Below are 15,753 nucleotides of genomic sequence, written 5' to 3'. Positions count from 1 at the left end.
CCATTATGCACAACCACGTGACCTTACGGGCTACAGTACAGGAAGCACCAAGCCATATAGCGACCCTCAACCAACCAAAACACTCTATATTATGTAAAAGTTTTTTATATCACACAAAATTTATATAAATGATAGTAACAACTCACAAATAAAAAGCCCTAAATGAAGACTTTGTTGTTTTTCTAATATCTAATAAAGAAAATTATTTTCCCTTTCTTTTTTGACTAAAATATATAAAAGAAGATATATATATATACATAAATCCAAAAATCAAAAGTATCTCACTTAGCCTTAAAAACCTCACCTTTCAAATCACACTCACTCAACCCATAGATTCTCTCTCTCCACCAACTAAATTTAATATAATTAAAACCCCAAAATAACAAACTAAAAAAAAAAAATGATGTCTCCTTCTCCACTTTCTCTCTTCTGTGCTCTACTTCTCTGTTTACCCGTAGCCGTACTGTTCACCATCACCACTCCGACCACCACCTCATCCTCCTCCTCCGCCTCCGCCGCAGAAGCAGCCTCCAGTTCCCGCCGCTCACCACTCACTATTTTCTCTCAAAAATCACATCCTTCCAACACTCGCCGCCGCAGTATCAAACTCAGAACGATTAACTCTCTCCTCCCACCGCCGCCGCCGCCGCCGCCACGACCTGAGCCACTAGAAGATGATGACGCACTTCTCCGATTAGCCGCTAAAGTGAATGTACGGCCGCGGAACCCTAAGAAGATAGCATTTATGTTTCTCACAACTACGCCTCTCTTTTTTGCTCCGATTTGGGAACTTTACTTTAACCGAACGTCGAATCATCTCTTTAACATCTATATCCACGCCGATCCGAGATTCTCCTATACGCCGCCGTTTTCCGGCGTTTTTTCTCACCGAGTGATTCACTCAAAACCTGCTCAACGGTTCACTCCGACGCTGGCTGCGGCGGCGCGTCGGTTGCTTGCGCACGCGTTACTGCACGATAAGTCAAACGCGATGTTCGCTCTTCTATCTCCGTCGTGCATTCCGCTGCACTCGTTCGATTTCACGTACGGCGCTCTTGTACGGTCGCGGCGGAGCTTTATCGAGATACTGAAGGATGAGGAGTGGGCGTATGATAGATGGGCAGCGCGTGGGGAAGACGCGATGCTACCGGAGGTGAAGTTGGAGGATTTTCGGATTGGATCGCAGTTTTGGGTGTTGACACGTAAGCATGCGAGGCTTGTCATTAGTGACCGTTCGATATGGGAAAAGTTCAATCTGACGTGTGTTAAAGAGGAGGCGTGTTATCCGGAGGAGAATTACTTTTCTACCCTCATACACAAGTGGGATCCACGTGGCGGTGTGTCGGCCACGCTGACACACGTGGATTGGAGAGACAGCTACGACGGTCACCCGCGGATGTACAATGCGACGGAGGTGGGACCGGAGTTGATCGAAGCGCTGAGAAGTGAGAAACCTAGGTATGGATATGATGGAATGAACGGTTCTGATTTGTCTGTGACGCAACGGAGTGACCGGTTCTTGTTTGCGAGAAAATTCTCTCCTGAGTCGATTGAGCCGTTGTTGAGAATAGCTGAGGAGGCTATTTTAAAGGATTAGGATAAAGGAAGGATGGCAATGTTGTAAAATAGAATGAATTTGAAGGGCAAACAAGTCAAAAGTGATTTGTTTTTACTTTTTTTTTTTCCTCGAATGTTGTGTGTATTGAGAAATGGGTTTGTACTACTGTAAAATGTAAATTATTGAAAACAACTACTAACAAAAATTGTTAAATAGGATTGAATGTTTGGGTCTTTATGAGAAAATATCTTTTTCAAGTTTGAATTTGAGCTCTTCTTACTTCATTTTTTATTATTTTTCTTTTCGTTTTCTATTTTTTTTTTTTTTCATGTCATATCTGATCCATTTCTTTTCTTTTTCATTTTTATTATTCGATCAAAAGTACATGTCATTGTACAGCTATTCTTATTCCATAAGATATTGTAAGAAAAAGAAATGGATCAGATATGACATGAAAAAAAAAAAAAAAGTCTTGACTGAGTTGTCAAAATAGTATTAATGCATTTAAACCCTATCTTGGAGCCTGGGTGATGGTATGTCAATCTCTTTTTGGGATGATGTGTGGCTAGATAACTTGAAATTGAGGAAAACTGCTATTAAACCAGTCGAGGAGAAAAATGCTAATAAGGAGAGACAAAGGCGCCATCTAATTGACCTAGGCACCTGTGCTAGATGTAGTTTGTTGGAGGAGTCAGTAACTCACGCCTTAAGGGACTGCAAGGTCAGTTCAGATACCTGGAAATTGATTATCACAGAGCTGCACTGGAATGAATTTTTTACAATGAATGGCAATGACTAGTTTGAGGCTTGTATCAGTGGGTAGGACCGAAAATTCGGTAAAGGGAATTGGCGGATTTGGTTCTTAACAACTGCAGCAACCTTATGGGAATGGAGAAACAAGATGATGTTTCAACCGAATTGTGTTATCCCTGATGCTAAGGGAGAGGTGATACGATGCAAATTCCAAGAAAATTTGAACAGTTGGGCTTTCCTTGCTAATCTCCAGCGCAAGCACGAGAAAAAAGAGGTCTGGATAACCTGGACCAAGCCCCCTGAGCATTCGTGGAAGCTTAACACAGATGGCTCGTGTAGTGAACCTTTCAGCAAAATTGCAGCTGGAGAGCTGATCAGGGTTAGTGCTGGGAAATGGGTGAAGGGTTTTGTGCATAACATTGGGAAAGGTAATTCACTTGAGGCTGAACTGTGGGGAGTTTATACTAGAGTGAAGTTAGCACTTGACGACCAAATTTGTCGAATCAGACTCCATTGACGTTGTGAATCTGATCAGCAAACAGTGCCCAGTTCACCATCTGTCTCGCTCTTTAATCAGAAATATCCAGCTTCTGCTTCAGAAGTTTGATTTCGTCCAAGTGAATCATATTCATTGTGAAGGAAATAGATGTGCTAATTTTATGGCAGGAAAGACTCACGATTTTCCCTTAGGGGTGACTCTCTTTGTCAATGAATTCCCAGGCACCCAAGAGCTGATATATGAGGATGCTGCAGGCGTAGGATTTTGCAGAAAAGTTTTATTTTGTGGCACAGATTGTTGAATCTGGTTTGCTGCTCTTTTTTATTTTTGTATTAGTTTGCTTTTGTCCCTTTTGTTTGTCCTGTTGCTTTGTTTTTTAATTTTCCATTTCAACCAAAAAAAATAATAGTATTAATGCATTGATATTATGTATTGGTGTATAAAATAATATGCCGACACCAAAACGTTCTGCTGTTGTACAAAATATATAGTTTTTAAATATAGAAATAGATTTCAAGTATCAAAATAATTTTCATGACTGATTTAATTTTGGGTTAATATTTGATCATGGGTTAATTTCACCTTTTCCGCCAATCCTCCATGCTAATTTTAACTATCAATTTCAACTTTTGTTATTAAGTTATCTTTAGGCTCCAAATAAACTTCCACATGTGGGGAGAGTCCTCATTAAAAACACCATAAATCCAATCTCACAGTGTACTCGAGCTTGCACTCCAACACTACACAAATTGATGATTGCTACAACAAAACTGCATAAATACAGAGTCAATACAAGATTGATAGATGGAATAAAAAGATCACAAACGACAATGTATAAAAACAACACCTAAAAAAATTATAAATCATATATTTCTGGTAAATCCACGTCCAAAACAAAATAGCTACAATCCAATTTTCATCATTTAGGACTTTAATATTTGGATTTGCATCCTTTTTAATGCAATTACTAATGATTTAGTAACAAGATAAAATGCTTCCGCTTTTGCTGAACCCAAAAAAGATATAAACGAAAGAATTAGAGATAATAGATAGAGTTTATATGGGCAATAGAATCCAATCAATTATATTTTTTTAACTAAAATGAATTTACCAACAAAAAGAAAATACTTGAATGTGAAGGAAAACAAATACAGAAGAAGCTTCCTTCTTTCTCCTCAAAGCAGGTCACGGGAAAGGAGAAGAAATGTGCGGCACGGAAGGAAAACGGGTCTGAAAAAGAAAAAAGAAGAGTTAAAGGAGGCAGGGCTACTCTTGAGAGAGAGTTAGGTTAGAACTCTCCTATGAAAAAATAGTTTTCTCTAACTTGTTAAATGTGTGTATCCTATGTAGTTGAGATTTGTTAAACACTAGAATATCTAATGTTTTTGAAAGGGTAAAATATATCCCGCCCCTAAATTATAATACTATTAATATTAAAATTTATTGAAAAAATAACGAAATAATGATTGAAATTATAGATTTTAGTATAGTATGATTGCAAATAAAAAGAATCAACATTATAATTAGCCTCATTCGGGTAATATAGGTATTCTATGTCGTTTTGATAATATCACTTTCAACTGAGGTTGGCACCCCAACAGAGATTGGGGACTATAAGGAGGCAGCAGCGCATCTTATCACGGGTGATGCCGATGGCTGGTAAAAAAAAAAAAAAAACCTAGCTTTTTAAGGCCTTTTGCTAGTTTGATCACAATGTCTGATGTTACTACAGTGAATTATAAATTTTTATTATTATATCAAACTATAAAAAATACAATTTAATATGTTAAAGAATATAAGTAACATTTCAATCGGATTAGATATTACAGCTAGCTAACTAATTTATCAATTAAAAACTAAATGCAAGTAGCCTTCAACTGGACCTTCTGCTTGGGTTCGTCCGTCAGTCCGCGGATCCTGTCAAAGTAAACTTTGATGCTGCACCTTTTTCTACTCCAAATTTGGTTGGTTTCGGGGTGGTTGCTCATGGTAGGGCTGGGCACAGTTCGGTCCAAGTCGGGGATTCATGAATCTCCAGTATTGGATTGAAATTCGGAGATTAATAAAAGGAAATCTCCAGGATTGGATTGAAAGAATAAATCTCCAGAATTGAATTGCCCCAAAATTTCGGTCCAGTCCAGTTCAGGGATTCGGAGATTCGATTCCGGTCCAATCCAATATAATTTTTCGGTGATTCGGATAAATATCTAATAGTTTAAGTCCTAAAAAATAAATTAAAAATTTAATTTACAAAATTTTATTATCTTACATAGCTTGAAATAAATGATATTTTTTTAGGAAGTAAACAACATTCATTAAAAGTTACAATAGACAACAAGGCTTAAAAAAAACCCACAAAATCAAAGTATTAAAAGTTACGGTAGACAACAAGGCTAAAAAAACACACAAAATCAAAGTTACAAAATAACAAATCCATAAAAGCAAACAACCTTTAATTCAAAAAAGACAACACTTCAGTAGCAAAATCTCTCTAATCATCATCCCAATTTATAATTGAATCTTCTTAACACAACAAATTCCTTGATTTCCAAAGCAAAAGCAGTAAAAGTCAAACATCAACCTAAACATATAAAATTTACCATATTAGTGAATCAACAAATGTTAAATTAATTAGCTTTTACTTTAATAAAATTAATCAACACACTAACAAAAAGTAAAAGGAAAAAAAAATATGCTTACCAAAGTGCATTTGATTCGGTTAAAAAAACCTTAGATATCCAATTGAAATATGGATAAAAGAGATGATGCAATTTCAAGATCAGAACTAATTTCTACAAATTAAATAACATTTATATAGTTAGTATTCATAAAGATTTAATTAAAATAAAACTATGAAATATAATTGGTAAGTAAATATTACATTCTTTAATAGCATCAAGATCTTCAACTTCTTCTTCATGCTTGAAAGCTTGAGTTGAAGTTTTCAACCAATTTTGACAACAAATCAAGCTGTAGCAGGAGTTAAAGAACTCCTAAATTGATCCAAAGTTCTACCACTTGTGCTAAACGTAGATTCAGAAGCCACAGTTGAGCATTTTAGGTAAATATTTTTTATTTCATTTTATAAACGGGAATTAATCGGGATAATTTTTATGACTATATAATAATGTTATACCTTATTAATAAATTATAAATTTATGTTATTGTAATTAGTTTACCAAACCTTACAAAATATATAACTATATATTATATAATATTTCTCTTTATATAAAGTTAATGTATGAAATATAAATTTATTATTGCTAAACTTTCGGTTATTTCAGTTCGGTCCAATCCAATCCAATTCAATCCGGTTATCGGTCCGGTCCTGGATAAATTTTGGTCCAGTTCGGTCCAGTTCTTTGACAAAAAGTCAACGCTCCAATCCAGTTCGGTTCTCCAAAAAAAGTCAACGGTCCGGTCCAATTCCGGAGTTTTTTCCTCGGATATTCGGTCCGGTCCAGTATCTCCAGGATCCGCGCCCAGCCCTAGCTCATGGTGAATGTAGTCTCTATTTGGCTTGTTGTAATGGTGCAGTAGCAGGCCCTCCGAACGCGCTGTTGGCAGAGGCATTTCGGGAGGCACTCTCTTGGGTGAAAGAACAAGGCTAGATAAATGTGCAGTTTGAATCTGATTCGCAGCTCTTCGTTCAGTTGCTAGCACGTAATTGTTCTTCTAATTCCCCTTTGGGTATCATTTTAGGAGATTGTAAGTCTTCTTTAGACCATTTAGACAATGGTAGTCTCAATTTTGTCAAACAATTATCGAATCACCCTGCTCACATGTTAGTCCGTGCAGCTGGTTCTGTGTGTGATTATGGAGTATGATTCTCTAATACACCATATTTTCCTTGTAACGCTTTATCTTTAGATCAATAGTAACTTTTCTTCTTTTCAAAGAAAGAACTAAATGGTCAATCGAACATATCACATATTGAAATGATGAACAAAAATTCTATTTCATCCTAATATATTTTTCACTCTTTGTCAACAACTTTCTATACTTTTAAAATGTCTTATCTACCCCAAACTTTATGCTCCTGTACTTTTAAAATATCTTATTCACTCCCTACACATGTTTAAAATATATATTAACTCTTTAAACTTTCTTAAAGTGATATTTTGACTCCTTAATTTGTTTAGAGTGATCCATTAACCTATGAATTTACTTAAACTGTACACGTTTCAACTTTATCAAAATTTCTATTTGCTCTCTTAACATAAATTTTAAGAGATCAATAAATCATTTCAAATAAAATCACTGAGTGAGTAAGTAAAACGTTTTTAAAGTATAGAAAGCAGTTGAATTTTTTTAACACATACAAAGCTAGGGATGTATAGGCCATCCATTTTCCTTGTAAACACGTAATGCATTTATCTTTATAAAGCAAATATTAAATATAGTATGAATTCAGTTCGGCTGACTGATTGACAATTTGACAGTGAAATTAATTTGATTTTGTACAATGAATTAATTCACTTGGATTTTAGTTGACTTTCACTGCTTTTTTTTTTAATTTAGAATATATTTATCCTCTTAAACTATAACCACCTTTTATTTAGGGATGTGGCATATGACTTTCACACATGTATTTGACATTTTGGAAAACATTTGAACATACTAATTATTTTTAACTATAAAGTGTTAGAAATAATAACTTGTAATTAAAAGTCATTTCTGTATTTGTTGTATTGTTTCACAAAGAGTTATTGTTGTTTACTAATAGTCATGTCTGTAATCTATAAATAGCTATCAATACAAGTAGTAAGGTAAAAGAATTTTCTTTCAACAATTATACTCTTCCTCTGTTACCTGTAAAAATTTATTTATTTGATCCAACAAATTAGTATTAGAGTCAGACAAAAATTTTCTTGAAAATAGAGAATCATGATGAAAAGAGAAATCACGATTGATTCATTGGAGATCAAGTCGCAGATTTGGAAAGCTATGTGCTCTTGCATTAATCACGTCAAAGAACGAGTCGATTCTTTGACCTTTGAAGAGATCAGGATGTTGTTGGAGAATGATTTGGGATTGGAGAAATATGCTTTGGATGTACAAAAGAGTTTTATCATGCAATGTCTGGTGGAGTCCTTAGAAAGTGATGAAGATAATGACAATTCTGTGGATTTAGGAAAAATTAAGGTACGAGAACATGTATCTGATGATGAGGAGAAAATGGAAGATTCTCCTGTGATGGGTCTTTTGCCAGAAACTGATCCAGTCAGTAAGAAGAAAGAAGTTCCAAGTAAGACCATATTGAAGAGAACTTCTTATATTAAAGCCAATTGTGAGGAAGTTACAACCATCAGTCTTTGTTGAATTTTAGAGGAAGATATTGGACTTGATAAATTTGCAATTGATCTATATAAGAAATATATAAGCAATCTGTTAGTTGAGGTATTTCTATGGGCTGATGAGAATTCAGTCTTCAGACAGAGAGATTGATGAGGACGAAGAAGATGAAGAAGAAGTAAAACCAAAGAAGAAAATTAGTGCAAAGCAAAAAGTACAAAATTCGGAAGTATCTAAAAAGAGGAAGAGACTTGAAAAAGAAATCAAAGCATCAAGCAAGAAGCAAGAAGCAAAGCAAGTTTATGGAAGAAGCAGTGAAGGACAACAACAATGCAGAAGGCACCAAGAATGCCTCTAATGTGCACTAGTTATGTGATCTTTAAGAAAATCATCATTTGATTTCGGGCAAGTTACCAACAAGTTTTTCAAGCAAGCCCCTTAAGAAGAAAATGCCTAATAGCATAGAGGAAAGAAGTGAGACTCTTCAAATTTCGTTCTTCAATCGATTAAATTTTACCACTTTGAACGTCAATTATTTTACTACTTTGAGCCTCTAACTATTAATTTTCAATATTAAACTAACCCTCGGATATCCCTCGGATTATAACAATTGTGCTCAAAAGACGGTTTGCGCACTTGACGGAATGTCATGCAATCACAATAAATTTATTAACACAAAACCAATCAACATCAATGTGAAAAAATTAACGATTAATGGCTCAATATAGTAAAGTAATTAATTAAAAGTTATGTACCTTAATTGATAAATCAGTCAAAGTTATGTGTTGTTGCATACTTAAAACAGAATAAAGGTGGTTCAGGTGAGCTGCCTCAATCCTACACAACCTTCTTAATCACAAACAGCTAGCAGTTGACATCTCAATTCAATGTCTGGCAAACTTGGTAGGTGATCTACTCATGTATTTTTCACTTTTTTTTTTCTTTTTTCTTTTCCGTCCCTCGGCCGAACGGACTTTTACTTAAAGTAATGTGATTAACTCCTTAATGATGGAGAGTTAAGAATCTGATATGGCAAACCTTATCGAACTGTCTCCCTCTGCAATGTGTGTGTTGAATCGAGTTATCATGTTCTCGTGGGCTGCTCAATTGCGAAGCAGGTCCGGCTGTTCTCTGAGTATTGGAGATGTTGCAGCACTTTTTACTACTTTTGGCCAATTCTGGCAGTATGTAATCAGCAATTTTGACAATGATGTTGCCCAACTTGCAGCTATGTGCTGCTGGGCTCTTTGGCGGAATCGCAATAATCGGGTATGGAACAATTTATCTTCAGTTGCAGGTTGTATCTTCAGTTCGGCAATGGCCTTCCTTAGTAAATGGCAGTAAATGGCAGCAGGCGCAGGCGGATGTGGTTAATCAGCATGGTCAGCAGATTCCGTAGAGTGTGAAGTGGTCTCCTCCCTCGACAGGCCGTTTGAAATGCAACATAGATGCCTCTATATCTTCTTTGCCTAATTATGTTGGGTATGGTTGCATTGTTCATAGGTTGGTCTCGGCTAAAAACTGTCTTCTCCTTGATCCTCCTGACCCACTGGTTGCTGAGTGCTTGAGCATGCGTGAAGCTCAGCTGGATCCGTGACCTTGGCCACAAAGATGTCCTCCTCGAATCTGATTCACAGCTTCTAACCAATGCCCTTCATTGTTCAGTTGAGTCAGTTTCGCTATCTGGAGTCCTTATTAATGACTGTAAAATCCTTCTTCGGGATTTAGATAACTTTTCTGTTAGTTTTGTGAAAAGATATGCAAACCGAACTGCTCATACTCTGGCTAGAGTGGTTGGTTCTTCGTCTGATCTCGGAGTTCGGGATTCTGTCCCTCCTTTCATTTGTAATGTTTTAAGAGATGATTAACGAAGTTTTCCTTCTTTTTGTCAAAAAAAAAACTCCTTAAATCTTACGTGATAGAGCAAGTGAGAAATTTAAACAAGTTGAGACTCGTATCACTTGATTGAAACAAATTTTGAGAGCCAGTGGATCACTTCAACACTTAAAAATAAGTTCAGGAGACAATAGCCTGCTGTAAAGCGTAAACAAGTTTAAGGAGTAAACTGATAATTTTCAAAGTTCGGAAAGCAATTGACTTTTATGAACAAGTCTGTTTAGGTAAAGACAGAAACTTGCTACAAGACAATTCTGCCTCAGAATGAGGTGCAGGTCTCTTTCTGCAGGCCATTCTTTTGTATGGCAGACCACATTTGACATTGACAAAATCTTAAAGCTTTTAGCATTTGGAAGGAGCAATAAATAATTTTCAACAAAGACAAAACAGAAAAAGAAAAAGAAAAAGAGTAGAAAGATAAAAGAGAGCATAAAACAAGAGTGTGTGAAGCTAGCTAAGAATAAAGAACAAACAGTGGGGTCTATTGGTGTTAAAGCTCTCTAATGGCTTGTTGGGTATGGAATCCATGGACACAGTTTCTTGGAAAGTTGTTTTCAATTGCAAGCAAACCCCATGAAAGAAGACAATCAAGTTCTTTTCACTGAGACAGATCCCATCCCAATTGAACCCCTCGGATGGAAACGCCTTATTAGTCCTTGAATTTGCTTAAAATATCTTTGAACGAAGTCATACAGTTAATAGATCGTTATAACCACTTCAGGAGGTTAAAAGGTTCCGTTAGGCAAGTTTAGGGGGTTAATGACATATTACCAAAGTTCAGGGGTGCAATCTGATAATTATTTTGGTACTATCATCATCATCAACAACTATTTAACTACTACCAAAAGATGGACCTACACCTTTTGGTGCATCTGGGATGATCTAGATCCACTGATATTGATTGCTGGAACCATATGATCACAAATGGGTGGTGTGGTCCAAAGTTTGTTGAACCACCACCATGTTTTAGAATAATGAAATCATGACAAAAGAATAAGAAATTAAAGGTCAAGGATTAATTAAATTCATAGGAATCCAATCCCATTCTTCTGCATAGCTAAAGTGCAATCACTTGAGGGAAAATGGGTTATTTTGGTCCTTAGGTTTCACGGATTTAAAACGCACCTACATATATGGAAACTAATATAGCTCAATCAATCACTCTCCATTTCCGAAATAGGATCACCATCACCATCTTTTAAGGCTGCTCCATGCTCAAACCTTCTATAAAATATGTATGGATAGATTAACATAAAAGTCCTATCATTATAGACAAAAGGTCACTTTCAAATAGCCTTATTTTTTACTTTGCCTAATTAATCTATCCTACCTTGTCATTAACGTTGGCTTCTTCTGTTTATGTTAAGCCATTTCCTAAAACAATATTCTAGTTTAATTTAATCCTAGTTAGTTGTTTCTGTCTTCTTCCCAAGTTTGTCTCGCTTGGTTTCTACGTAAGAAATTCTGCAGTCAATTTACAATAACCCATTCACTCAATTTACCAAGAAAAACACTTCCTTAGTAATACAGCTCAATCACCACTCTTCCTTTCCAATGTGGGATTTTTCAGTTGATTTTGCGTCATCACCATCATTTAAGGCTGCTCTATGCTCAAACCTTCGAGGCCACCACCTCAGAACAGGGTTATTACAAAATATGTATGGATAGATTAACATAAAAGTCCTATCAAAGCTGTGTTCAAGACAAGCACAATGCACAAAAATATTGCAATCAGTTAAAGATTACCTCTTGGAGCTCGATTCTTCGGTTTCTCGGTTTCGCATCCAATGTCAAGTCGAACTTAAGTGCATTTAACACCTAAAACACTAATTAATCATACAGGAGTTTCTAATACACCTGAATGATATAGTTTCTACCACAGTTAAATCTCAACGAATTATAATTAAATATATGTTAACACTAGACAAAGAATATCATCAAACGACGAGATGTCAAAGGAAATGCTAATATTACAAAGCACAAAGAGATGCCATCATAAGAATTATAATCTCCCAAACATCAAAAAACCCCATATCGGTCTCTCCCTCTCGGTCCCTCCCATTCCCAATTTGTGCACAAATTGCAGGATTCAAAACACATCCTTTTAAACAGGTTTTACATAAGAAGTAAAGATACAATACAAGCATGACATGCACAAGGAGATGTTATCTATAGATATTAGATAAACAGAATAGTGATCAATGAGTGTAGTAATACCCGGTTGGCGGAGGCATTCCATAAGGCATCTGTGGAGGCATAGTACCTGCATTGTAGTATCCAGGGCCATTGAGCTTGGTCAAACTAGTTTGGCCTCGCATTCCATCATTTGCATACTGCTGCCACACTACCTGCTCCTGTACAAGCAAGTGTTGTTTCTTCTCCATATCCGCCATTTGAACGTACGAAGGAGGGGGAATGGTTAATGAGGCAGCGAAAGGATCCTGGTTAACGGGTTGAACTGTTCCATCCGGAGCTGGGAGAGCGAGAACAGGTGTTGCGCTCTTCCCTGAAGCTGGCAATGCAACACTGCTAGCACTGCCTCCACTCAATTGTGCAGTGCTAACATGTTGCCTCACCATCCCTTGATCATACATGCCATTTAACAACAATGGATCCATCCCGCCGCCCATTGCTGCCTTTTGCTTCGACAAATTGCTTGCTGATTCAACCAATGCCAATTCCCAATCTGCTTTATCAGGTTCAGCAGCTGGATTCTGCCAAGCTGAAGTCACCTCTCCATTACCGGAAAACGCTTCCCATGATCCATTTCCATTGGTAGCCGGTGCCCCAGCAAACAATGCCAAAGCAAACCTATTTCCCTGATCATCTGCAGATACAGCATCATCCCTCAAATTCATCAGGTCCTCAGCAACCTGTGGTTGCTGAGGCTTAGGCTCAGCAACCACAGGGGGAGGCGGAGGAGTGTAATTCTCCGGCGGAGGCAATGCCTTAATCTCATTCATGTCCGGTACAGCCTCCTCCTCTTCTTTCGCCTCCGGAGGAGGCGCTGCCTCCTCTTTCCTCTCCGGACTCTTGGGCTGCTTAGCCCTATCCCTTACAAACTCCTCCAAAGTTTCTAACAATTTGCTTGTAATCTTCTGCACATCCGGATACTCGGAGGATCTAGCCACACCGGTATCCTTACACCAATTGTAAAACACAATCAACTCATCAATCTGTTTCGCCGAGCTACCATAAGCATCAAATGCTTTAACACAATCTGGATACTCCATGTCAAAGAATTTATCAAGCAAAATAGCTAAAACCTCACATATATCTGCATACAACTGAAAACTCTCCCTCACAACTGGATATAGCGCAATTAGTATCATTCTATTGTTCTTAGCTATACCAGTAGGTCTACATGATAAGAACCTATCCAATAATCTCTGCAAATGAGTCATCTTACCGAAAATCCTCTCCGGCTTCATTTCCCTCAATGGAGTCACGACGGCCTTCTTCTCTTCCCGATCTCGGCCATCTCTTCCGATTGCCTCACTCATGTCTCCGAAAGACCTCGTCCTCCTTGGCATACCACCGTTCCCAATTTCACTTCTGTAATCTCCTTGATCGCTGTATTCGTACGTTCTCGGCGGCGGAGATCTGAAATCACCTCTGCCTCCGAATCTTTCAATTTCACCATGGGTGCTGCTGCCGGAGGCAGCCCCCGAACTGCTGCCTTTCCGATCAAATAGCAACAATTCAAGTCTCTGATCCAAATACATAGCATAAGTCCTAACAAATGCGGAATGATCCCAGGAACTCGAGTGCGCCTCATCTCGGAAATCTGACATATTCAAAAGCCTCGTTCCTTTCCTCGTAGCATATAAGATCTCCTCTTGAAAAAGAGGATCTCCTTCATTTAACAGCCGATGAATCAACATCAACGCCTTCAGCGCCACAATCCAGTCTCTGGTCTTCCCCAGACGCTTCGAAACCGCCGCTACACAAGCGTGGACATAGCCGCGAGAATACGACGTCAAGTTCAAGATCTCTCTTATATACTTCTCGCTCGGCGGATCGTCGTCGTGACTCGTCGCCTTTACTATCGCCACCTCTAGCTCCGGCGCCATGTTACTAGCTACCTTGGCTATGCCAATGCTGGTCTGGTCCTTGACGGTGCCGATCGCTTTCCGGATTGTGCTCGGCGCCATCTCGACCGTCCGATTTGATCAGAATCTGAATCCCCCGCCGATCTTAATCACTAATTGAAAAATTAAAACGATTCAGTTTATAATAAAGGTAGGGTTAGTTAGTTAGTCAATAATTAAAATTAGTGAAGTGGTTTAACGGAGATTTAATCAAACCCCTTACCGATATCGTGTCGGTTATAACAGAAATATTTCCGTCTCAACAGAAAAAAACGGCGCCGGATCTGCTAACTTCTCCGACAAAAATGAAGCAACCAGCGAGACAAAATCAAGGACGACGAACTCCCTCTTCTCTAACTCTCTAGATTCTCTCTTAGGTTGTACTGTGTAAGAATGGAGCTGGAAAATGAGAGAAAATAGGAAACAAAAGAAGATTTAAATGCTGAGTTGGAATCCGGAGTACACGTGGAACGATCAGAGTCGTTGAATCGATCAGAGATCTGGAATTAATAGATAGACAGCTATATCACCGGGAGGATCGGGGGCTTGTCTGAATAAAAAGGCAAGGATTTTATATCTGTGTTCGAGAAGTAAAATTTAGGAGAGAGAGAGAGTGGCGTTGGTTTTGATTTGGTGTGTGGAGGAGTATTTTAATTAACATACTCTGCGTACGGTCTACGGTGAAAGTGACGGCATTTTTTATATTACGGTTTGGATTGTCTACGTGGAAGTTGATCCAGTTGCTTGGTCCCACAGAACAATTATATTAAGAAATTTAACGGTGGAGATTGGCCATGCTGGAAATAGAAATAGAAATTACATTAATCATTATGTAATTAAAATTTAGGTTGCTGCCTATAGTCCTACTATAATGGGCGTTTAGTCTAACTGTATCTGTACTAGAAGAGTACTAAATTTATGTGGATTTTAAAGAAAGTTTTTTTTATATATAAATATGATCCGATTGGAATAAGAGCATAAATTATTTATTTTTTAATACAACAACAAAGCCTTAGTCCCGAAATGATTCGGGATCGGCTAACATGAACCATCATATAAAACCGTGAAAATCAAGTCGTGTCAGCGACACAGATTCGCTCCCTCCACTCCGTCCTATCCACTACCATATTTTCCTCAATTCCCAATAAACTCATATCACTCTCGATCACCCTCCTCCAAGTTTGCTTAGGTCTTCCCCTACCCCTCACCACTACATCCCTTTGCCACTCTTCGGTTCTCCTAACCGGCGCATCAAGCGCTCTACGTCTCACATGGCCAAACCACCTTAGTCGGTTTTCTCTCATTTTATTCTCAATAGATGTGACCCCTACTTTTGTCCTAATTACTTTTTAATAAATTGTAAAAATTCTAAATTAATTAATATTTAAATTAAAAATATATATATAAATTAAAAAAATAACACACCTCATCTCATCTATAAAACAAATTAAAAAAATTTACAATAAATTTACTTACTGTTTTGTACAGAATTTGCAGATAGTGCGAGCAACCCATAATTGTCAGCAACGCGAGGATCCATAAGATTTTTTTGGGTCTCTTTGCAACTCGCAGCACCGTGGTGAAATGTCAGTGGCAAGGCAGCAGACGGTGGATCTCGGAGATCGGCCGATGGAGCAGAATGAAACAAGGCAGCAGCGGCT

General features: G+C 37.7%; 2 protein-coding genes across 2 annotated transcripts; one reads left to right on the top strand and one right to left on the bottom strand.

Moving 5' to 3' along the window:
• The first annotated feature begins 296 nt into the window (after positions 1–296).
• On the top strand, positions 297–1,824 carry LOC136204146 (glycosyltransferase BC10). The gene has a single exon (XM_065995346.1). It carries the CDS (start codon positions 401–403, stop codon positions 1,595–1,597), a length of 1,197 nt encoding a protein of 398 aa, XP_065851418.1. The 5' UTR covers positions 297–400; the 3' UTR covers positions 1,598–1,824.
• A 10,059-nt stretch (positions 1,825–11,883) lies between these two features.
• Positions 11,884–14,647, bottom strand: LOC136203948 (probable clathrin assembly protein At4g32285). Its single transcript, XM_065995160.1, has 2 exons — positions 14,316–14,647; positions 11,884–14,205 (listed from the first exon to the last, which is right to left on the bottom strand). The coding sequence occupies exon 2, from the start codon at positions 14,153–14,155 to the stop codon at positions 12,200–12,202; it is 1,956 nt and encodes a 651-aa protein (XP_065851232.1). The 5' UTR covers positions 14,156–14,205; positions 14,316–14,647; the 3' UTR covers positions 11,884–12,199.
• Between the last annotated feature and the right edge of the window lie 1,106 nt (positions 14,648–15,753).

This window comes from Euphorbia lathyris, chromosome 8, assembly GCF_963576675.1.
Source record: "Euphorbia lathyris chromosome 8, ddEupLath1.1, whole genome shotgun sequence".
NCBI classification, from domain to species: domain Eukaryota; kingdom Viridiplantae; phylum Streptophyta; class Magnoliopsida; order Malpighiales; family Euphorbiaceae; genus Euphorbia; species Euphorbia lathyris.
This window is presented reverse-complemented; position numbering and strand designations above follow the sequence as displayed.